Source organism: Crocodylus porosus, unplaced genomic scaffold (genome assembly GCF_001723895.1).
Source record: "Crocodylus porosus isolate Cpor-Errol unplaced genomic scaffold, CroPor_comp1, whole genome shotgun sequence".
Classification (NCBI taxonomy): domain Eukaryota; kingdom Metazoa; phylum Chordata; order Crocodylia; family Crocodylidae; genus Crocodylus; species Crocodylus porosus.
The window spans coordinates 45,477,863-45,502,594 of NW_017728909.1; the positions used below are offsets into that span (position 1 = coordinate 45,477,863).

The following is a 24,732-nucleotide window of genomic DNA, read 5'->3' on the forward strand; positions in this document are numbered from 1 at the left end:
CTATCATGTGCAAAAACAGGACTCTCCTAGCACCAGGGCATATGATTACTTTAAACCTTAAGCCCTAAAATAGTATCAACAACTATCCCTACCCACCTGATTCACATTTGAACCAATAAGTGAAGCATCTGCCCCCCATACACATTATATCTATTGCACAATTGCCTTGTTAACTGCAAAATACATTTCGACTGGCTGCTCATGCAAATTACCTATTGCACCTTCGAATGGTCCAACCACCTATACAATTATTGCTCGAAAATGTGTAATAACCTTATAGCTGGTTTCTATCAGCTTTTATTTGCACTATGTAGGCAGTCTGAAGCTGGGAAACCACAGCTGCTGCAGTCCCCTAGGTGCTGAGCAGCACAATGAACAACCAGAGCTAGAAGACTGCAACCAATGAGGTCTCTCAGTGGCAGGGGTGCAGGGTAGGGCTGTGCGAAGCTTCGGTTTGGTGGATATTCGGCCCAATTCAGTGGCCGAATCTCCAAATCCAAATTGAATCAGAGGACCTTTTAATCTCTCCAAATTGAATTGGAACCCTCCAAATCAGAGAAATTTGGAGAGATTTGGCGATTTGGCCATAGACACAGCTTTAAATGTTTTTTCTACATGCCTGTAGGTAGCAGGCAGGGGCGGGTCCCCAGCACGCTTGGCAGCACACCTGAAAGTGGACCAGAAGCACTTTCAGTCCACTTCCAGGTCCACCGGAGAGTACGTAAGAGGTTCCCCTGCTCTTCTGTGGAGTGTTCCATCTGCCCCAGCATCGCAGCATTCACAAGCCGTGCCTGGTACCTTGAGGTATGTAGAAAAAACATTTAAAGCTGTGTCTTTTGCCAAATCACTGATTCTCCAAATCAGCATTGAATCTTCAGATTTGGATTCAGCCAAATTGAATCAGGGACAGTGATCTGAATCAACGAATCAATTTAGGCTGAATCCAAATGGAATAGGGCCCATTTTGCACACCCCTAGTGCAGGGGCACTCCAGGCAGTAACTGGGAGATCACAGCTGCTGTAATCTCCCAGCCCTGGGGTGTTTCAGGCACCTGTGGCTAAGATGCCACATCAGTGTTCTGCAGCTGTCAGGTGCAGGGATTTTTGATCCCAGCTGCACCTTGTGGGCAGCCAGGACCGAGAGCCCTGTCCGGTGCAGGACTCTCAGTCCCAGCTGCACATGGTCCCTGTATCTGGAAGCCTCCTTAGTAAAGGAGTCCCTTACATGGACAACAAGGTGTGACTGAATCTAATACCCAATCCCACCATCGCACCTCCTGCCACACACACGTGGCATGGCAGGAGGTGCAAATGTGTGGCTCACCCAATAGATTCAGTCATGCCTTTTACCTGCACATGTAGAGGGGGCCATAAGAATTTGCTATAGCATAGCACTGATCTAACTTTGTGTTACTGTTTATAATTCACAACTGAGTTGACTTACTCAAGAGATAACTCATCTAAAGCATTCTGCTACTGCAACTTAAATTTAAGTTGTCAAAGCAGGACTCTCATGTTTTGCATTCTAGGAAGGCAGAATATTTAGGAGTTATGTTAAATGGCTTCTTGCAGGTTTATCTGTTCTAGTAGAGAATACTCCCATTAAGAATTTGTTTAATGGTGTTTACTAAATTGTTTTGTTCTTGAAAGCATTTCTATATTGTTCCCAAATATGCTGGAGGCCTTGACCATTTTCTCAGGTATTGACCGTCTCCTCTTCATTTCAGATTTTTCTCACTGAAATAATAAACAAGCTGAAATAACCTGGAACTGCAACAATCATTAAACTTTTGTTCTAGTCACAACTTTTATTGTTTTGGGAGACAATATCTTGTGCTGTTTCAAAAACAGTTAAGACTAGAACTTGGTATGCAGGATGTCAGGCCAGACATAGACAAAGAATTGGTTTAGTTATTATTGATTACACTCTGCAGAAAAGGTAAAATTCTAAAGGTTTCACATGTTTCTTTGTCAGCCAACCTTTAAATCAAAACCAGATCAGTTTGGAACATTTTATTTTTATATATCATTAAACATTAGGGTGGACCACTAGATTTTAGTGTCATTAACTGTACACAGTTTTGAAGTGTTTAGTATCTGAATTTGCAAGAAAAATGGTGCTTTTCATTGTAATTTTTCATCTACATTTAAAGCCAAATCCCTAAGTAGACCCTAAGTGCAGTAGGAAGTCTGAAGTCCCAGCGCAGGAAACAGGCATCAAGGAGGTTGTTTATGGGGTCTTTCAGCCACTGCTGCAAAATAGCATTCTGTGGCAGCTTGTTCGAGGAGTGAGCTGGGGCAAGGCAGATGTAATCAGGGGGTATGCAGTTGCATTCATCTACTAGCCAACCCTTTGCCCTCCCCCTTTCCCCCCTTGTTGGGAAAAGATTCACATCTGAATCTGATTCAGACTGTGTCCAGCTAAACATTTTGAGTCAATAACCACTTGGTTGTCATGACAATGGTTATCATGGAAGCTATGAAATCTGGAGCTAAACTTGAAAAATTATCAACCACATGGAAACCAGAGTCACTCAGAATAGTCATTGTTGATGACTCCAAGACTATATCAAAGAGGGATAATGAGCTCCATTTAACAATCCCATCCCTATCATCTCCAGAACTCACATTCTAAGTAAGTTCATATATTCCAAGAAGATTTTGGATGAAGCAGGAGACAATCTGTCTCTGTGGCATTTCTACACAGTGCCATGCAGGGATACAAGGACTAGTTCAGGTACCAAAAAGCAGTCTAGTTGCATCAGCATAGTGTTCTGCCCAGGCTAATGTACCCTGCTTCTCAGCACAATCAATTAGCAACCCACATTAATAGGGATCTATTGCTCAGGCATTATTATGCTAAAATATGCTTAAATATGTATGATGGTAATGGTAATCAATTCTTGCTGTTCTTTGTTGGCCAGCAGCCCCGCTACCACTGGTCAATGAGGCTAGTGGGTCTGTAATTAAATGCTAAAACCTAATTCCATCTCCTAAAAAAGGTCAAGTTTAGCACTGAATCTTCTTGACTACCATGACAGGGCCTGGATGTACCGCCTCAGCCTCTGTTTAGGATCACCATAGTCACTGCCCAGGATCACAGGAGCATTGTCCAAACCTCCTGCCAACCTAAAGGGTATATCAAAGGAGTTCTGATGCCACAGCTGTGAGTAACGACTCCCAGTAGGAACATCACTGAGGAGGGGGTAAATGAAGCAGGGATGGGGTGCAAAAACAGCTGCCACCACAGCTGCACCACCTGGCTGCATTGCTGCCAATGACGACACAGCAGCTGGCTCTGCCCTTTGCAGAACTGCTGCCCTGCTACACCTCTGATTCCCAGAGCAGTTTGTCAAAGCCATGTACAATACTTAATAAGCTCTCCAGCACTCTCATGTACCTCCCAACTAATACAAAAATACATGCACATCCACTTCTCTCTAAGAGTCATCAGTATTATATCCTTCAATAGCTGAGCATTTCCTTTCCGTTTTTTTTCTGGTTAATATAAAGTCTTGTTACTTGATATATTACTGTAGTAAAGGGTACACCATGAAATGTACATGATATGCAAGGCAGCTGAGTTAATATTGCTGTTGGATCATTTGTATCTCCTACCGATTTTAACCATGCAGACTTTTATTACATTAACAGAGGTGTTTGCATTCAAAATGGTATTAAGTCCATTTGAAAGCATATACCTGCTTGAAAACAGAGGACAGCCAAACCCTATAAAAGATGACATCTAACTGCCAAAAGAAACAGGGAATTCCTTCATCTTCAAGAGGCCAAGAGAGAGATTTACAGAAGGGAACAACCTGAGGATGCAGTTTGGAAATTCTGCTCACTGTGCTGTGTGTCAGTACCCAATCACTCCGCTGAAGTACCTGTAGATCAGTGCCAATTTAGGGGAAAACAAGACAAACTTTTCGTCATAAACCTCTTAACGTATCTGTACCTCTTGGGAAAAAAAATATCTGGAAATGTAAAAAAATCGTCACAGAAGATTTATTTATAAAGCTAAAAGCAAAACATAATACAGTACTGCAATTTAAATGAATAAGGCTGTGGTTTTGCCTGGAGGAGAAAGGCAAAAAAGGGCTTGCAATAGATCCTATATTTTCATACAAGAAAATCTTAGATCTTAGAAATTGCCTTTTTGGTTTTACATTGGTCAAGAAATGTTACCTCAGCTGCATGTTCTACTATGCCCACCCCCAGGCAGCTAAGAAACCTATCACAGCACTGAACCATTTTATTTTCCCCCGTCTACTCCTCCACCTGTTGCAGCCTAGGACAGAATCACAGCAACCTTTATTCCAGTGGGGACCAATCTTCTTTGCAGGTATGCCACATATTAGCCCCACACTCTCCCCAAGTGCCACTTCAATCCCCTTCCCCTGCCTGATCAACTGCTTTGCTTTCTGTGCTACCTCTTTGATCTGCTGCTTTGCTGTCTATTTCACGTCCTGTGCTTTCTGCCTGATCTGCTACTCTGTTTTCTGCTCCCTTCCCCATCCCCTATCAGCCATTGTGCTGCCTGCCCTCTCCCCAGTCTACTGTGTGCTACACAGAGGCCATCCATGCCACTTGTGATACGCCCCTGTCTTATTCATTCCATTTCCCCTGTTCTTCACATCTACAACCCATACCACAGGTATGAAAAAAAAAAACCTGTTTGAAGCAGATTTCCTATCCGTCAGCTGAACAAGGACCTCAGCTGAAGAGCACCTCTTCAAACAAGGAAAGCCTGTTCTCAGCCAGCATGGGGTCTCTCTCAACTCTGCCAGTGAACTGCAGTTATTTTCCCCCACTTGTGATCTTTCCTAAATATTTTTATGATATCATCTTGGCTGTAATTCTCTGTGGTTGCCCTCGCTCATTTGAACAGTTTCTTTCAATGTTAGCAGCTATAATAATTGGTTCCCTGGGATGATGGCTTAAAGAGGAAAGAATTAGCTCTGGACTACGCTTACCTGTGTACTGAACTGCAGGCTCAATCTGCTGAAGAAAGCAATCTTGAAGACTTCCTACTTGGGAAAGGGAGCCCCTCACAACCAGCTTGAGCTCATCCAAAATGTCCTGGAAAAACAAAAGAAATGAAGAGTATCTGTCTATGCCACAACAAAGAATCAAATGTGCAATCTCAAAATGGGGTGAGCGACTTAATTGCTGGGTGAATAGCTTTAATTCACTGAGATGCAAGTTGGCTTCACAGTCATGTTGCTGTATCTCCAAAGTGCACATCCATTCTACAAAACTGTATGGGGAGCAGAGACTGCTATTTGAACTGTATAAAATCCAGAAGGTTTGCCCACACAGGTATTTTTTAACCATTTTAATTCAAGCACTTCCAGATATTTTTATATAAAAAATGACTATTTCTCTGTGGCTTCACTGGAAAGACTTTTTTTTTTTGCTCAAAAACGGGTTCTGATTCACTAAAAAAGGTGCCTTAGCAGCTTTCCTAGAAAAAAAAAAAAGCTCATTTTCATGTTTGTAATGAGGAGAAATCACTCAGTGGGCAAGTAATTTTGCATGCCATTATCAATATTTTGCAATGACAGAAACAGCTCATGCTATGTATGTATATTGAGGATATTGCTTCCCTGGGATGGTTGATTTGGAACCGTCAGCAACATGCATCAGCCCCATGATTGGTTACAGATGAGGTTGTACTGTAATCACATCCCATCACCCCAGCACCAGTGGGATGCTTCATATTCCCTCATTCCAGTTGTCACACAAAATCCTCATCTGCATATCCTCATATGAACATACACTCAACATGCAGACAGTCCAAGCATTGTTTCTTCTGGAAATCTGCAGGAACCTAATGCAGAGCTTACCTTTGCAGTAACAATTTATGAATAATCTGATTTCCAAGTAACACCTAGACAAAGGCCCAGTTTACACTAGGCTGCCTCTGCTCCCAGAAGTTCTGGTGACAGACAGTAGTGTGTGGGTATGCTTGCATTCTGGTGACTTTTGGGAGCTCTATGAAGCTCCACCACAGAAGCTGTGCTGCCACAGTTAAAGTGCACCCTGATGAGGGAAGAAGGTGGGTGGAAGGTACCAGCTGCTGATCAGATTGTAGAACAGCAGCCTTATTGCACTCAGCAGAGGTGGAGTTACTGCCAGCAGAGCAGAAAACCTGCTACCACAAGAGACCTTGAGTATGAACACACCCAAAGTTTTGCCACCCAAATTGGAATTTGGGACAGGGAGGCCTGCACAGAGAGAACCCATCCTGTTATTCATTCATTCTCCAGATTATTTTTCTCACTGTTAATTGCTTATTGTAGTTGCTCCAATAACAGAGGACTAGACTTGATGAGCAAGAGGCCCCTTTCAGTCACATGTCTGCATATTTTAATTGCTCTGTCTGCTCTTTAACTTTCTGTACTCACCTGTGCCTTTCTTTGTAGAGTACGTAATTCCACAAATTCTGGACTCTGGGATAGACCTGAAAATGCTTTTGGTAGATCCTGAATGACATCCACCTGCATGCAGTCCACATACATTTCTACTTTGCTTGATCCCCTGTGCAGGCCGCTCAGCCTCAAGAGGACTGCATGGCGTTTCCCGTCAGCCAGCTGGATATTGTTGAAGATCACAGAGTTTAACCTTCCATCACTCCTCAAATAACGAAGGGCAGCTAGTTATTTGAGAGAATACAGAGATACAGAGAATACAAAATACAGAGAATGACTATTGCTGAAGCTAATTGGGCAACTTCACAGTAAATGTCTTCTGCAGATGCACCCAAAGTGTGCATCTACAGACTGACTACCCGATAGTAACAGAAGGCAAAGCATAAATTGGAGCTATTGCTTGAAAACCTGAGTGGCTGCTGAATGGAAGATCATCATGGATACTTGTCACTGCTCTAGTATGTTTCGTTATGTCTACTTGGGCAAATGGATTGTATATGCAAATATGTAGAGAAAATAAATTTGACACAGAATCACAGGGCGAGATTGACAAGAACTCTTGATCATTTCCTGGCTGGTGATGCATTGTTGCCTACAGAATATGCTCTGCTTTGTCCAGGCCAGTTTTAAGTGATTCAAATGATGGAGCAAATGTCACTGTAACACGGGGTATTGCGATAAAACACAGTGACAGTGGAGCAGTGTTTAACTGTCAATCTGCTGTTAGCCGTCAGCAAGATTTATGCCTGACATTCCTAAAGTTATTCTGCCACAAATTCATAGCTAGAGTGAACATTTTGATAATGAATGTAGCTTGCTACATAGACTACCAGCAATTGTGTACTCAAATGCACCATTAAAAGGAACAGAATTCAACAATGTTCCCCTTTGCTTCACTATGATAAACACAAAATGTACACAGATTTATCAGAAGACAACCCGAAGAGAGGGTCACATTCTTTTTTCTTTTAAGGCTGTCTCATAATGAACAGTCAGATGCCCAGCCCACCTGACCTACATATTTGGCTCCCATAATAGACTGCACCTCACACAGTATTAAATTTAAAAAATATTATTGAAAATTATCCTAAAAATGGGTCATATTATATATAAAATCTTCTATGAAAACTGAATTTGCAAAGTATCATGAAACCTTACCTACTGGTCAGTAATTACCGTCAACTATTACCTGCTTAATCCTCCCCCTCACAAAATCTCTTATAAGGGGTATGATAAAGTCCCTATAAGGTCCATGACACCAACTGGGAGAGCATATTCACAGAACTTAGTTTCTTTCAGATTTTAAAAATGTTTCAAAGATCCAACTGGCCTTAGTCAGACTATTCACGAAGACATGAGGAAAGGTATTTGGCGATATTCAGCATAAGTTTCGAAACCTGGAAATTTTTCTGGTGGTATCTGTAACAGGGCCTAGTGTGCGTCTGAGCCACCTCTGGCTCAAGACAACTTCCCCTTCCACTCATAGTGGAGACATATGCAGCTGGACCACAGCTGCACAGGCTGGCTGGAAGCCCTGCAGTGGGCACAACTGCAACAACCAGCCCCGGCTGGCGAAGAGCCCCCAGCTGCAGGCAACTGGAAGCCTGGCTGCCCCAGCAGGGCGGAAGGGCTCACCCCAGCACATGCAGGTTGTTGAGAGCAGCCAGGAACAGCTGCATGATCCATTCTGTGGTGTGGGGAGCAGGCTGCCACCAGGAGGGACACACAGGTGATGTGATTCCTAGGCAGGCTTTCCCTCGCCCCAGTGGGAACACTGCCACTAGCCTATGCCCAGGTCTGGGCTGTTGGAAACAAAGGACCCACGACGCAGAGCATGGACAACGGGGACCACAGACAGCAAGCACAAGGTAAGTATAATCTCTTTTCTTTAATCATTACTATTGATTTAAGTTCTAGTCTCTGGGCAGGAAGCCTAGGGACTGGGGGAAAGCCCATAATTCCAGAAGCAAGCCTCAGGCCAGCTACCCAGGAAGGACAGTATCTGGATTGATGGATCCTCAGCTGAACCTCTGCAGCTAGAATAAAGGGGTCATAGGGTAGTGATACACCCAACCCAACATGCCAGCAATGCCCTCTGGGGCCGTGACTACCTGGGGGGCTCGCAGTATTCATAATATCAGTCACTTTGGGTGCATCTACAGAAGACATTTATTGTGGAGTTGCCCAATTAGCTCCAGCAGTAAAAGCCTCCACTTCTACCCATGTGGCCCTATTAAGCCACAGAAGACTAATAAACTCTGCAGCAGGTTAGTACTTCTAAATACAAGTACTATCCTGCTGTGGAGTTTTTTTGATGCGTAGCAATGCACGTCTAGACACCAACTTCCCTGGACAGGACACGAGGATGTTCCAATGTAGGGATTGCCAGGAAGCTAGCCCAGCACTGGGGCACCCTTGTGCTCCAGCCAGTCCTGCCGCAGCATGATGAACTAGGTCAGAGCAGGCCCAAGGCTGGCAAGCTGACCCCGGATCCCCTGCCAGCCAGGGCTGCTCTGACCTGGTATCCCAGGTGCATGTGTAAATGCAGTGCCTAGGAGCAATAAGTTCTGGCACAATGTGCACCAGAATTTATTGCTACACATTAATATGCATGCATAGATGTGCCTTTTGATTGAAAAATCCAGATATATGCAAACACAGATTTCCCAAAATTTTAAGAAAGTAACATTCACCTCAAATCTCTTCTCAAATCAGGGCTAATTATATATATGTGCAACACTTATGAACTTCTTTTCTCCATTGAAATCAGCGCCCCACAACATCTTATTGCTTTTATTAGATGGTTGTAAATGACCCAGTAGATTAGTCTAGATAAAGCAGAAGAGCTTGATGTCACATGAGGATGGAGCTGCTAAAATACTTCCTACTAGGCCTCTGTGAAGCAGCAAGTATTTGCTTCCGATTCAGATTTGGCTAATTCACAGGGACAGTGATTCAATTCGGTGATTCGAATCATGGTCTCAGTTTGATTAGGAGATTTGGCCATAGACTATACAGGCAGCAGTCCTTGACAACACTGGACACAGCTGCCTCCAGCTGGTAAGTCTGTTGCGGTAGGCTAAGTGGGGAGGAAAGTGGGGGGCAGATCAACATCCCCACAGCAAGGGAGGGACTGGGGCTGGGACAATCGATTCAGATCTTTTAATAGGTCTCCTGATTCAATTCCGATTTGGAGATTCGGCCGCTGAATCGGGCCGAATCTCCTCCAAGTCGAATCAGCTACCAAAGCTTTGCATAGACCTACTTCCTACACATACAGCAAACTGGAACAATGTACATATTTTATACTAATAAACAAACAGTAGATGGGTGCTTACATTCTTTAGATCCCTGCAGTCAGTAATCTTGAGCCTCCTAGCTGCCATTTCTTCCGTTATTTCGATTCTTCGCTCTTCTTTATATTATTTGAGATTCTTTATTTCACTCCCTTCCTGATGTGAGCTTCCCAAGCATTTCTTAACCTTAGGAGTTTCCACTGACACCACACTGATATAATTTCTTGTAAGCATTTATTTTCATTTCCTTAACACAGGGAGACAGATTTTGCTCCCAGTTCCCTCAATGTAAATCCACAGGAATTCCACTGAGGCTGATTAAGTTACTCCTGATTTATACTGGTGCATACGAGGGCTGAATATTGGCCACCAACTATCCATTTGTTATTTATCATCTGTGGAAAGTTCAGCTGTTTTAATCAATGTCTCACTTATTTTAATAATTGTCTATGTCAAGGGTGCTCAACCCCTGGCCAACAAGCCGTATCCAGCCTGCGGAGCCATGTCATCCTGCCCATGGGGCTCCCCATGAGGCTGGCAATTTGGTGACAGGGGGAGCTGTAGCAGCAATTGCTGCTCCCCTGCTGCCAAATTTTTGGACCCTTAGAGAGCCCCATGGGGCAGATAATGTGGTCCTGCATGCTAAATCAGGTGTGCTAAGACAGGCAGAAGTGGCATGGGGCCTGATCCAGTGAGCTGGGCCAGGCTGAGGCAGTAAGGTCCGATCCTAGCACACTGAGCCAGGCAGAGGCAGTGTGGGACCAATAGGGGCATGCAGAGGCCAATCCAGGTGTGCAGTGATGGGGAAGGCCATGTAGGGATAGATGGAGGCAGGACAGGTCTGATTCTGGTGAGGCAGCACAGAGCCCAATCCTCGTACCCAAGGCTTGATCTGGCTTACAAACCAGCCTCATGTCATACATCTGGCCCATGAGGCCAAAAGGTAAAGTACCACTGGTCTATGTCAAAAAACAGCCAGATGCGAGGTTTTCTCAGAAGTGCCTGAGGTCACCGGGAACTTGATAAATGGATGGCTGACAACCACAGAAGGTTGGCTAATTGCAGTACCTTGCAGGCTTTCAGCTCTGTGCATATTGTGTGACACCATGAGCATATTAAATCAGAATTCTTGGATCTGGGCAGTGTATTCAGAGACTGACCCACACAGCAACAGCTCCGTCAGAAAGAAATACAAGTTACCCTCAATTTATGTGGGTTCAATTTATGTGAATTTGCTCTTATGCGATGACCCTTTTCATACCTGAAATTCATTATATGTGAAGTAAGCTGTTGTGCAATTGGCATAGGTGCACTCCCTCCTCCCCCAAGCAGGTAAATCTGTGAGGGGAGAGGAAAGGGCTGTGAGCAGAGGGTAGGGGTCAGTGGAAGGGAAAGGGCCATGGGGCTAGGGCTCCACTCATCGCAGCCCCTGCTGCAGCTACTCGGGGAGCAGCTAATGCTAGTGACCTGCAGTCGCTGGGCCATGCCATGCCCCTGGCCCCCCAGGGCTCCACTTCCCCTGGGACACTGTTCCCCAAACCCCACGGTGTGGTGTAGCCCAGCAGCTGTAAGTAGGCGGTGTCTGCCACTCCTAGGGCTGCAGCAGGGGTGGGCAGCAGCCTGCAGTGGGAACGGCGGCACCAGGCTCTTCCTGGCACTTGGGGTGAGCTGTGGCAATGGGAGGGGGGGCTGATGTCACTGCCAAAATTCGCCATACCCCACTGCAACCTGCCCTCCCAGCACCACTGCCAAGTGGCGGGAAGAACCTGGTGCTGCTGCTGGCCCCATCCTGCTCTCATCCAATTGCAGGCTGCTGCCTGCCCCTGCTACAGCCATGGAAGTGGCAGATGCCGCCTGCTTGCAGCTGCTGGGCTGCACTGCACCAGGTGGTTCGGGGCATGGTGCAGCCCAGCAGCTGGCATTAGCCGCTCCCAGGGCCACTGCAGCAGGGGCTGCAGTGAGTGGTAAGAAGCAGAACAGTGGGGTGAATGGGGAGAAGTGGGATGAGTGGGGCTGCCACCCACCCTGAGTACTGCAAGGAGCCTGGTGCTACTCCTGCTGCAGCCCCAGGAGCAGCAGATGCTGCCTGCTTGCAGCTACTGGGTTTTACTGTACTACTCTCCCTAGCCCCAGCCTCACTCCCTCCCTCACCACAGTGGGAATGCATCCCTATCTGTTTCATTGTAAACTGGGTTTGCTTTATGCAAATCTGATTTATGCTCCGTTCCCTGGGAACACATCTACCGCACAAATTGAGGGAAATCTGTACCTGCTACTTCCCCCAGCTTGGTGTCATCTGCAAACTTGCTGAGGGTGTACTTCATCCCACCTTTTAAGTGTCCTCATTGGATACAGAGGAGAAGTAATCCACAGAACTATTTCGGTCTCTGGACAGAACATCGGTTTAGCTCAATTGAAAATGTAGATATACTTAAAATAGTTTAGCGTTTACGTTTATTAATTTGTCTTGGATCACTTACAGTGATTTACATTAAATCAATATCAAGAAGAATTAAACCAGTTATCTACACTGATGTTAGAAATTTTCACCAGTCCACTTATATTGATTTAGTTAAGTTAGCGAACCTTTCCAGTACTAACATGACCTCAACACAGACTTAGCAAATAAAGGGAGGTGGAAAAAAAAATCACAGCTAGATATTGTAGATGTGCACATATTTACAAAGACAAAACCAGAATATGTGCAAAACATCCAGAATCGTTTTCAGACATGGCACAGTAATAAATAGGTCCTGGTTTTGGTTACATAGATCAGCACTTGGGTATATAACTTGAAGTATTATCTACATATGTGCAGATTCAAAAGTCCACATGTCTAGCTTTCACCACTTATTTAGGTCACCATATTTAACAAATAATTCCATAATGCAGGTAAAAATCTAATCTGTAGAATAGTAAAACAATGTCTAGAACAGTGTTTCTCATTCTTGCAGCTCACAGGTTAGATGAAAGGGTTGTGAACAAGCTTAATAAATGAATCAAGAAACTTTAAAAATGGATTTTCCTTAAAGAAAGAGAGAAACGTGGGAAACCATGGCTTTTCCTTTGCAGGCTGTCAGAGTTCCATCCTGCCAGGGACCGCTTGGGGCCCCCCATGCTCCACACACTGGGGCACCAAGACCTGGGGGCGGGAGCCAGTGGGTCAGAAGTGAGGGCACTGGGTCGGGACTGGCCACTGATGTTTAAAAATGGGCCCTGGTACAAAAAAGGTTGACAATCGCTGGTCTAGAATATTACGTATAATTTCATATTCTACACCATCAGCTAACTAAGGTGTGTAACTAAGATGGGGTATGCCAATGCTTCTGCTAGGAACAAAGCTGGAGGTCCCCGACTAAAGGGTCTTGCCCCTCCACTCAGGGTCAGACTGATCACCATATTTGGTGTTAGGAAGGAATTTACCCCTGGTTGTGCCAGGGTCGATGGTAGTCTTATGTAGAGTTTAGATTATGGTTGTATGGGATGGTTTGGATTGGGATGATCCTAGCTCAGGCAGGTGGTTCGACTAGATCAGAGGTTCCCAACCCCGAGGGCTGCGGCCTGGTATCGAGCAACAAAGTATTGGCTGCTGATCCACAAGAAGGGTTGGCTGTCAGACCGGAAGTCCAGAAGTGACTGGCATACTGTGTAACAGCAGCCAACACTGTGTATAAAAAAGGGGTTGGCTGCTGCTGCTCAGTATGCCAGTTGCTTCTGAACTGCAGTTTGCTGACCCTCAGTTTGCCAGTCCATGGTTACTTCCAGTCTGTGGGCTGGCCCGCAGTCGTTTCTGGTCTGTGGTTTGTGATCTAAAGCGGTTGGGAACCCCTGGACTAGATGACCTCTGGAGGTCTCTTGCAGCCCTACTCCTTTATGACTAAGGTGAGCTACATTAGAGGTCCCACTCTAGCCAAATATAAAGCCATTATACAGTGCAGCTGACATTTTCAAAGCAATTATGCAGTAGCTTATTATAAAAATATTATACATACATGCAGTACACTATAATCTGTTTTAAGAAAGCCACAAAAAATAATATGGGGTCAAACAGATTCCAATAGACAGCCTTGTTTAAGAAGAGTTGTTTCTTCCTAACAAGTCTTTTAAAACCTAAATGAATATACAATGGTGTTAAATTAACAGCCCTGTAGCCTGAGATTGTCTGTGGAAGGAACAAAATGAGTATGAGCAGAGGCGAAGCAAGTTTCTTTATGTTACCTGTCAGTGTGCCTCAACCCCAAACAACTGCAGTTGTGAGAAGTAATGCATTCTCCATGTGTTTTGAATACAATAGAAACATCCTGAGAAATTCAACAAAAAAACCTATATAAACACGACCTATAGGCTAGGGACAAAAAACTGGTGATCGGAAACTGGTTTAAATCTGTAACACAACAGAAGTTCAGTACACATAAACTGCTTTCAAAATGGTCAAAACCAGTTTAAGATAAGTCTGATACTGCATCCATCCAGGTTTAACTTGAATGAATCTGCAGGGCATCTGGGATGGAAGTTCAATAACTGATTTAGGTTCAATCAGTTTCTCTCACAGAACCCAGCATCCCAGGATGCTTTGCACCTCCCTCACAGGGTTGGTAGCCTAGCTTTGGCCCAAGCTGTCTGCTCCAGCCAAGCAGGGAGGCATGCTCTAGCATCCCTTCAGCTTCAGGCTTGGGCCACTGCAGGTATGTGGCTGCATTTCCAGAATCAAAAGTGAATGTCTGTAGACTTGCTTATTGGTTCAATCTACTCAGCATAGATTAACCTGCGAAGATTGAATTGATTCAGTCTCATGCTTTTTGACTCTCTGTTCACAAAGTCTGTTACTTAATTTATAGTAAGATACATAGCCATGCAAAATAACTGCAAATCAAATCAAGTATACATGTACATTCATGTGTCTGTGTGCACCCAGACACGTACAGAGTGCCTTATCTTATCATTCTTATTCTCTGACTTCAGGAAAGTTTTGCCAGAACTCAGGCTCAGATCAAGTTTTCTAATTAAATCAAGTTCTCCAAATTTTCTAATTAAATAGACGGGGGGGGGGGGTGCTGCAAGTTGAGAGTTTCCTTACATCTAGATAGAAATCTCTCAATAAATTGAGCAGCTACTAAAATGATCCGTTTTGCCTTGAAAGCAGGGAGGGATAATCATGTTTGATATCTAATTATGTTCAAGCTTATAACCCTGATCCTTAATTAACTGATTCCAATAAAGAAGAACAAACATCTTTCCATCATCCAAGGGATTCTGTGAAGTGATAGAAATGTTTACCTTTCACAGTTAAATCTAACCTTCTGGGTCAATGGAGCAAGTGCCCTTCTTTTTTATGCACGAGACAGCATGTGCAGGTGCCAAAGTCCTTAGTAAAAAGAAACAGTGATTGTCTCAAGTGGAAAAAAGAAAGGAAAACTACTTATTTGTTTAGGAGTCATTCTGCATTACTGGTTGGCTGGCAAACAGAAGCAGTTCCTCCTGCTTCCTGTAGCAGAGAAGAATCACTATTGTGCAAGGAAGCTTATGAGGGAGGTAAGTGTTGGCAATATTCTCTATCTTCCTGAGAAGTGCAATGAGCAAATGATATCTAATGGTACCACACGGATAGATATAAATAACACTAAACAGAATGCCAACACCTGACATGTCAATAACTATAGCTTAAAAAAAGTAAGCGTTCCCCACCCCCCAAAAATAACTTACCTCTATTCAGCCGTCCTATCACTGCAAATTCAAAATACTTGCTATTCTCAAGTGAAGAGTATAGGCCAAATATGGTGGCCGTACTCTTTGGTTGCAGTCTGAATGTTGAGAGAAGGTACACTTCATTCAATGTAGGATCAGCAAGTGCTTGTTGTAGAAAGTTTCTAACAAGTCTCTGATTGGGATATGAAAGAAGATCAAAAACTGTAAAATAAAAGGATTGAGGAAGTCAGTAAGTATACTGTAGGTGAAATTATAGTATAATAATGACCCAAGGAGTATGTAATCTAAAATTTCTCCAGACATGTAATGGGGAAGGATGTTGTCATGTGAATTTATTTAATAGAAATCTTTTCCACACTTTCCACCCACTCCTGTTCTTGTAAATGCAGGCACCTCATGTTCCAATCAAATTCAAGGTCCAAGTCAAAATGTGCATGTAATTTCAAATTTCAGAGCATCACTTCAAGAATAAATTTTGGTATCCACTGAATTGCAGAGGAGATGGATAAAAACAGCTTGCCTGGCTTTCCAGAAGAGTAGATGATGGCATCTGCATGATGGCAATGTGTTGTGTAAATAGGATTCACATTCTTTTTAGGGTACTAATATCAAAGCAAGGCACAGCAGACTAAAAAGAAACTTGAGAGGGGTGGCACAATGAAATCTGCTTGAATGTTCTTAACTCTTAAAAATGCCCGGGACTTTTCTCCTGTTATACACTTTTAAATACATCAAACTGTCTCCCACTTTCCTTTATAAATGCAAAAATATCAGACTGTCCTTTTTTCAACATTTTAAAATCTTCAAATGCTCAGACAACTTGAAGAAACCAAACAAAGGCATGCTTTTCTGTCAATGCAACATTGTTCTTTTCCTTTGCTGGTTAACATTTAGTGTTCTTTAAGAAATCAAAAATATATGGAACAAGAAAGGCTCTTGATAAACCAAACAAACCATGTCAGTGAAACTCTTGGAAATCTCATCAATAAACTAGGGATGTCAAATTATTAAAAAATGTTGATTGTGATTAGTTGCACAATTAAAAATATACTTGCAATTCATCGTGATTTTAAATAGCACAAATAACTTAAAACTCAAAATTAGGCAGAGAAAAGCTTTAGGCAGAGCCTGAGGAGTAGGGGGGGTCCTCGCATGTGGGGTACTGTGGGTCAGGGGTGGAGGGCAGCAGTGGGGGGGCCAGGTCTGTGCCTTGGGAGTGAGGGGCAGACAGATGCACAGACACACACGAGGGCTAGGGACAGGCATTCAAAAAGCCTGAGCCTGAATTGATTCTGTCTTTGCAGGTTAGTCTAACCTGGCTAGGCTGAACTAGTTTGTAACCATACAGACATCCCCTCTGGACTGAGAAAATTCAGGCACATGCCTGCAGTGGCTCAGGCTAGAAGCCAGGGTATGCTAGAGCAGCCCTTCCTTTTCCTTCCACACTGCTGAGCTGAGGAGGGCATGGGGGGGGATGCTCTGATTAGGGAGGGGTTCCTCCTCCCTCACCCCCACAGCTCCTGACCAGCGATGGAGCCACCAGGGACTTGCACAACATTTACTTACATGGCAGGGAGTTTACAGTGTTTATCAGACCATCAAGAAAACAAAAGCCTCTCATTAGTTCATGCTCTTCTTTTAGCTCCAAAAAGCCCTAAGTGGACATTGTCTCATCAGCCTTTGTCCTGTCTGCCTTGCACAGATCCCTGTGAGAGAAGGGGAGGGGGGAAATCCCTGCTTGAGCATGGAATTGGTGGGGGTGGGGAGGGGAGAGCAGGGGGAAGCCAGGCAGATGCTGCAGTACCTGCAGTCTCTGCTGCAGCTCCAGCCAGGGAGCAGAGGGCTAGGGCCAGCTTTGCTGTGGAGCAGAGAGCCCCACCCAGGGCTGCAAAGCATCTGGGATGCTGAAGGACTCTGGTTCAAGTTAAACCAAAAAGGGATCTGGAGCAGACATTGCATAACTGATTTGGGTCAAACCAGTTTAAGTCTGATATACTACACTCAACCAGCTTTATCTCAAACCGGTTTCCGCCATTTTTAAACTGGTTTATGTGCATTGAACAACTGTTCTATTACAGGTTTAAACCAGTTTGTGTGTTATGTTTGTCCCTAGCCACAGAGAAAACCCAGAAGGTAAGTCTGTTGAAGGGGAGGGGAAAGGGAAGAGGGAATGGGCATTGGGGGGTCAGATCAAGGCCCCCCACAGTGAGGGAGGGATTAGGGCAGGGGCGAATGGGGCCCCAGGGCTGGGGAAAGTCATGAGATTGAGCCGTGGGAGGCTCATCCAGGGGCGCGGGTCAGCATGTCTCCCTCCTGCTGAATGCACCCCCAGGGAAGGCATAGGGAACATGTGTGGAGCAGAGGCAGGCTGTCTTCTGCAGGCTGGGGCTCTGCATCCTGCTGCCTTTGCTCCAGGAGCCAGGGTACACCATGTTGTGCTTCCCACAGCTGGGCGGGTAGGGGATGTATGGTGCAGCACTGCTAGCGTGCAGCTCCCTAGGTAAAGGCCAGGGAGCTGTGCAACCTGCAACAGGCATCCTGCCTCAGCCCCATGCACAAATTGGGGGGCATGTGACCTGCCATGCCTCCCCCAGGGGTGCATACAGTGGTGGGGAGCTGTGCCCCCGACACCCCTATGTGAGCCTCCTGCAGCTCCATCCCATAACTTGCCCTGGCACCAGGACCCCATTCACCCTGGCCCTGCCCCTGCCCCTGCCCAACTCCCTCCTTCACTGTGGGAGGTCTTGATCTGCTCCTCCATGCCCCTTCCCTCTCCTCTCTCTCCACAGACTTACTGGCCTGGAGCTGCTCTACAGGCAGCATGCAGGCTGCAGGTGCTCTTGTGCATCTGTCTGTGTGCACATCCCATCCTGATGCAGCCGCCCAGAGCTTGCACCCAGGTTGCCCTGTGGTCCTCTGTGCTGACACCGTTGCCCTGCTGGGTGGCCCAGAGGTGGTGGCGCAGAACCCCGGCACAGGTTCAAAACTAAGTGTGCAATTAATTGTGATTAAAAAAAAGAATGTATGCAAGAACCAATTAATGCATTAATTGCACGTGTTAACTGCAATTGACAGCCCTACAATAAACCAAGTAAAATTAAAGTGTTAAATTGCATCTTTCCTATCTGCTTTTCATAAAAAATGATGCATTTATTTAAGAAACTAACTTAGGTAATCCTTTAGCAGTTCTGTACATTTAGCCACAGTGCCATATATTCAGTATGCCCTTCCTGGAGTTCTACCACATAAGGCAGGGGATGTGAAACTCATCAGGCTGCAGGAACTGGAAGAATGGCAGGGGACCAGTCTACAGGCTGGATTGGGGCCAAAGACCAGCTCTGCATGCCAGATCCTGTACATGGTATTAGTCTGGTTCAGGCACAACATGCAGCACATGACCTGGACCAGCCCTGTGCTCTGCCTGCGTGAGGTATCCCACATATGCCACAAGTGTCCTGCACATGCTACAAGGCACACACCTGCTCCAGCCCTACGCATTACATGCAGCATACAGGACTAATCCATCATGCACTGCATGTCATGTGTGGGTCCACTCCAAGACCCATGAGCAACACTGTGGGCTGCATGTTAGGATTCTGTGGGCCAGATTTTGAGACCCTGAAATGACGGCTATTGTCTTTACCCTACTAACACAAAAATAAGCATTGGTGGAACCTAGGGTTGGGGATAGGGGTAAGCAAGAGAGAGGTAACAACTGTGTGGCATGCTCTTCCTTAATCTGACAAAACTTGCATTCTGTACATCAGGAAGTGGTGGACTTCTTCCACTTGGCATCATTTGCCATAACACTCCAGGGATTTCCTCAGCAAAATAACCTTGGATGATCAGCTTGGTTTTCCAAGTGATTTCATCTCTGGTTAACAAACCTGAACTATTCTGTTGGACAAATCTTTTGCTATGTTCAGGGATAACAACACAACTTCTTCCAGAATCCCATGCAATAAGGACGCCCTGGCAGTCCATGGTACACTGAAGACCTATGTGAGTTTCAAAACGACAGTCATTTTAGAGAAGTGTCTCTTTTCTTTATTCATTTTGAATGCAAATCCCATTCCCAACAGAATAAGGAAAGGAGGAAGTTTCTTCCACATTTTCTTATACCTACTGAAACTTGGACTAATATTCTAATTTTTAAGCACCCAGGCTCACATTCCATCTGCCTCTCAAATGTCTATTGACATCAAAAGATGCAAGTAATATGGTAGGAAAGAAGGAACAGAACCTAAATGGGCACAGAACCGATGACCTATTATCAGATGACTATCTGTGGTGGGTCTGCCCATGGCTGGGTGGTCCCCAGGAAATGCCACACCAGTTGCCTCCCTAATTAAAGGCGAGTATGGGGTAGACCCAGCCTCCACAACCTGGTGGGTAACTCTGAGGGCCAGACACATCTTCAGATACCTGAGCCCTATGGGGTGCAAGAGCCCAGAGGCCCCAGCAAAGGGACAGAAATATGAACAGAGGCCAGAGTAGGGTGCGTAGTGGCAGCCTGAAGGGTTGCATCAGGGATGTGCAGAGTAGGGATACAGGGGTGGCCTGAAGGGCTGCACATGGGCCAATCCCCACAAGAGTTTGAACGTAAGGGATTGGCCCAGAGAGTGTCTAGTAGATGAGTTCAGTCCAGTGAGAGGCATAAGGCCAGTGGCCATGTAGAGTAGGGGCTGTGTGAGGGTGGCCTGGCCAGCCCGCATGTGGCCCTCCAGAGTGTGCATGGAAAGCCTGAAGGGCCATGCAGAGTAGGGCCCAAGGGGGACCTGAAGGGCTGTGCAGAGTAGGGCAGGTTGAGAGTGGCCCAGTGAGGGGCAGTATAAATGAGGCCCAGAAGCAGGCAGTGTGTTTGAGGCCCTGGGAAGGGCAGAGTATTAGGGCAGAATGCTTGAGGCCCAGCAAGGGGCAGAATTTGGCTCGGCCATGGGCTGGAGCTGTTACCAACTTGGGATACCATCTGTGAGACATAGGATATGGTATAGGGGAGGTCAGAGCCATGTATAACACCCAAGGCATTGAGGTACTTACTGGGCAGTCTCCCACATTCAATATCTAGCTTAATGCAACAAGTCATGGCAGGTGAGACACAGTAGGTTGCTCTAGACAGGAAAGCAGGCCGATGTTTAACTGGCCTCATAAAGGCCCCCTGACACTATCCAAGGTCCATGTGGCCAAGTACTATTAATTCAATTTAGATCAGCAGTGATCAAACTTTCCCACATGCCTGCTGGATGAGCAGGATGTCACTAGTCCAAGGGGCAGATATGGCATACAGATTGACCCTATGTACCAGATCTGGCCTGCAAACCAACTCTCCGTGCTATACGTCCAATTATAGACTGGCCCCATTCATTGGGTCCATGGCCATATACCTGATCAAGTATTGCAGGCAGGGTCTGGCCATAAAATCATAAAGAATTAGGGCAGGAAGGGACCTCCAGAGGTCATCTAGTCTAAACCCTGGCCTGAGGTAAGACCATCCAGGACCACACTTCGGTGTCCAGAGCCATACTTCAAGACAGATCCAGTCGTGTGGGGCTACATCATCCAACCCTGGGGCTCCACACAGGTCCAAAAGTTTAGCAGCAGGGGAGCAGCTGTAGCATGAATTGCTGCAGGGTTCCCAGACCTGCAACAATTAATACTGTCACTGTTCTCCGCTGCCAACTTTTTGTACCTATGGAACATGGGCCAGAGGACTTGGCTCCCACCAGTTTAGATCTATAAACTACAACCAAGAACAACAACAACTGCCACTAAAAAAATCACAAAATATGGGAGGCACTTTTTTACATTTGCTCCAATGAAAGCAAACACAGCCCAAATTAAGGTATACTTGATCCTGCCTCAGTGCAGGGGTCAGATTAGATAATTCCCTTGTGGTTCCATTTTGCCCTACATTTGAAGGAATCAGACAGAAATGAAAATTGCTACTTTATAGAGCAAACTTTTGCATGTAATAACTATCACAAAATACTGTTGAATTTTCTTTTATATAACATGCAAATCCATTTTTGATGCATCTCCACCAGTGAGGATGCATCACTGTGACCAAATCCATCCCTGGTATGAGCCATATATTTGCTAACTACAGCTGCTTCCTAGGACCAGCTTCTATATTCCTATACGTCTTTCTACTTATTTAGCAGATATATATAGGCAGATTCCAGTTTGGGGATTTCGTAAAACTAACAGGCTGATTAGATCAGTGATTCTGAACCAGGGTGTTAGAGATACTTTTAAGGGTGATGCAGGGTGCTGTTAAAATGTGTCAACACCTACACAATTCACAAGATAAATCCAGACATTTCAAATAGGAATCCCTAGTGTTGAAAACATTCAAATCTCCTTCTGGTCTTTCTGAATTCTTTGCAACAAAATGACCCCTCTGTTATTTTTTCCATAGTCAAAAAATGAGTTCAAGCTAAGAGCTTGCATTTTCCAAGGGGTGACTTGAGTTTAATAAGGGATGCTTTAAATTTAAAAAGGTTGAGAACCACTGGATTAGTTAAAATGAGAAGAAATGTAAAAGCATTGCAGCTGTCATTTTTAGAAAAGCAATCTTTTAGCCCTTTTCCTTACAAAGGCATATTTTAAAACAAACAGACGCTGGAAGGAGAAGGAACCAGCAGCTGGTCTCAATTCAGCAGGACACAGGGACCTCAAGTACCCCAGACGCGCATTTTTTTTTTTCCTTTTTCTTTCAAATGGAGTTTAAGAAAGTCTGCACAGTGCCCTTTTTAATGATTTAGGATAGACCTGTACAGAGTAGTGCGATAATGCTGGAGAAGGGATGGTTACATCTAGAGAGAGGCAAAACGTTATTTTGGAAGCCTGCCCAAAAATGTCAAGACTGGCTTTGCATTTTGGAGTGACAAAACAGGGCTGTGAAGTTCTTAGAGAAGGACATTTGGGAAAATGAAGCCCTTGAGGGAAACTGTTAGAGTAGATGGAGCAGGGAGGACACAAGAAGACCAAAGTCTGCTGGAAAAAACATCTGACCTGCGAGCAACAGAAGTACACCATGATGCTTTGAAGTAAAAGCTGCAGGAGCAAATTAACATAAATTGCACATTTTCAAACACCTGTTGTGCTGTGAATAAAGAAGGGAAGGAATTGGCTTTGCAGATCAGACTAGTTCTGAGTGACCAATTCCATATACTTCTAAGGAACATTCACAGAAATCTGCAGTGGACAATTACAAAATATCCTGACTGTAGGAGAAGTTGCAGCCTAGCTCCCAGCAGTCACAGGTTAACTTCCTCCCTGAAGCATGAAGGTTTATATCCTGCTGGTTATTTTGTGCTTTACCTCATGTAACTTTTGATATGCTCGTCACCCATTTAAGCATCTAACCTTTTTCAGGGTCCTAGTAAATTCTAAGATCTAATAACATCTTGCACAAGACATTGGTTCTATTGGATATATATACATTATGTTATAATTCACTTTGTGTATTCATTTTAAATGTGTTACTTTTTAGATTCATGGACTACCCTCTTGCTTGTGTAAGATGAGAAAATAAATCTAGCTTCTCTTTATATCAAGAATGGAATTGGTAGTTATTACTGAAGAATCTCATCCCAGCTAAGAAGTTATTCTACTTATCAGACAATTAAAACATTTATTTTAAAAAATTTGAAAAACTTATCAGGGATACTAGCCAATTGTCTCCCCCTTGCGTGGAACACTCTGACTGGCTGTTTCCATCAGCCAATCTGAGTATGAATAAACCGTTACAGGCAGACAGACTTAGGCTTTATAATATTAGAATTTGGTGTGTATAAAGAAATTTCTATTTTGTCTTCATTTGGTACACCTTCTGTATCTCTACTGTCTGCTGTCTACACTGAACAAGTCCTGTTTTTCAATCATTCTTCATATGGAAATCTCTTCACACCTTCAACAATTTTTAAAAACTACCCTTGTACTTCGCTTATTTCTTCTCTCTTGAGACGTAGTGACCAGAACCAAACAGTACCCCAGACAAGGACGCACCAATGTTTTACAGAATTACATGATAATATTTTTCAATATTACTTTATAATTCAAACTTCAGACACTTGACCATTTAGTTTGACTTTCTTCTTGGACTCCAAGCCAAGAATAAAATTGTTGGGGCTGTCCAGAAGAACTGTCAGGGCTCTTTTCCTTTGTAGTAAGATCCAGTATCAAAATCCAATACAGGTCTTGGTGTATGTAGGACCTGAAATCAGTTTTTGTAAGTCTAACATAAGGTCCCATACGAAAACATTGTATACATTAATCCTAAATCACCCTAACAGGCTCATGAAGTTCAATCTAAGGTGGAAAGGCAGATTCTAATATAAACCTGTATATGTAGGCAATACTAGAGGCAAAATCTCCTCAATCAGACACTGAACATCTACTTACCATACAAAACACTACTTAAACCCATGGAATATGACCACCACATTCTTTATCTCTAGTGCATGTCATCCTGAGTAACAGTGAAAAAAAATGCACTGGATAAAGAAGAAGCCAAGGTGATACGATGAGCTTTTTAGAGAGTGTAGGCGAGTCTGGAAGGGTGGCTGAATGCCCGGCATTGTTCTGAAAGCTTCAAACCTTAACTTCCAAAGAAAGCAACTTTTTGGCCCCAAAAGCAGGAGCACTGGAATGCCATAAAGAGGACACTTGCCCTTCCCTAGGTTTCCAGGACAAACTCCACTAAGAGACAGCACTCCTCACAGTTATTCTGTTGGAATGGAGATGCTCCACTTCCAAAGGGGTGGCTTCACAGATGTGAAGGTTACTGGGAATTAAACCAGCCCAGTTTCCCAACGGTGCCAGTCCGCCACTGAACCTGGTACGAGGAAGACGAGGGACCAGTTTCTGGACCCCTCGAAGCAGTCACCTACGTAAAGCTGCATATCGCCCCCCGGCCACAGTTCAAGGGGCAACCAGCTCTAACAGGCTGAGCTCGGCTTTGCCTTGAGCCTTTGCGAACCTAGAGTGTGGTTTCTCAGAAAAGACACCACATTTACCCGAAGACCCCCGTCTGCGTTTGGACCTGGCACCTTTTCATCCCTCTCGGGGCACACGAAAGGAGGCCCCTCGGGCTCATCTTCTGTCCTCACGCCAGCCTGCGGGGCTGCGGGTGAGCCCCGTCAGACCCGGGGCAGCTCCCCCCGCCCGGCGCTTACCTTGGGGGCCCGGCTGCGCGCCCCGCCCGGGCCACAGCTGTAGCAGCAGCGGCAGGAGCAGGCAGGCGGCTCCGCGCGGGCTCATGGCTCCAGCTGCGCACAGGCGCGCACTGCGGC

The 24,732-nt window shown here is 44.9% G+C and overlaps 1 protein-coding gene and 1 long non-coding RNA gene across 3 annotated transcripts in view; one reads left to right on the forward strand and one right to left on the reverse strand.

Annotated features, from left to right (window-relative positions):
• THBS4 (thrombospondin 4) overlaps window positions 1–24,726 on the reverse strand; it is a 69,028-nt gene extending 44,302 nt beyond the window's left edge. The window contains exons 1-4 of one of the 2 annotated variants that reach the window (XM_019532187.1): window positions 24,616–24,726; window positions 15,434–15,637; window positions 6,411–6,658; window positions 4,977–5,082 (exon numbers count right to left, since the gene is read on the reverse strand). In XM_019532187.1, coding sequence (XP_019387732.1) covers window positions 4,977–5,082; window positions 6,411–6,658; window positions 15,434–15,637; window positions 24,616–24,700 — 643 coding nt within the window. In that variant the 5' untranslated portion in view covers window positions 24,701–24,726. Of the gene's footprint in view, window positions 1–4,976; window positions 5,083–6,410; window positions 6,664–6,693; window positions 6,715–6,792; window positions 7,379–15,433; window positions 15,638–24,615 lie in introns of those variants that run through there. The other variant, XM_019532188.1, reaches the window with a different exon arrangement.
• LOC109307992 lies at window positions 5,067–6,663 on the forward strand. Its single transcript, XR_002100429.1, has 2 exons — window positions 5,067–5,156; window positions 6,552–6,663. It is a non-coding gene; the product is annotated as an uncharacterized LOC109307992 (long non-coding RNA).
• Window positions 24,727–24,732: the final 6 nt, after the last annotated feature.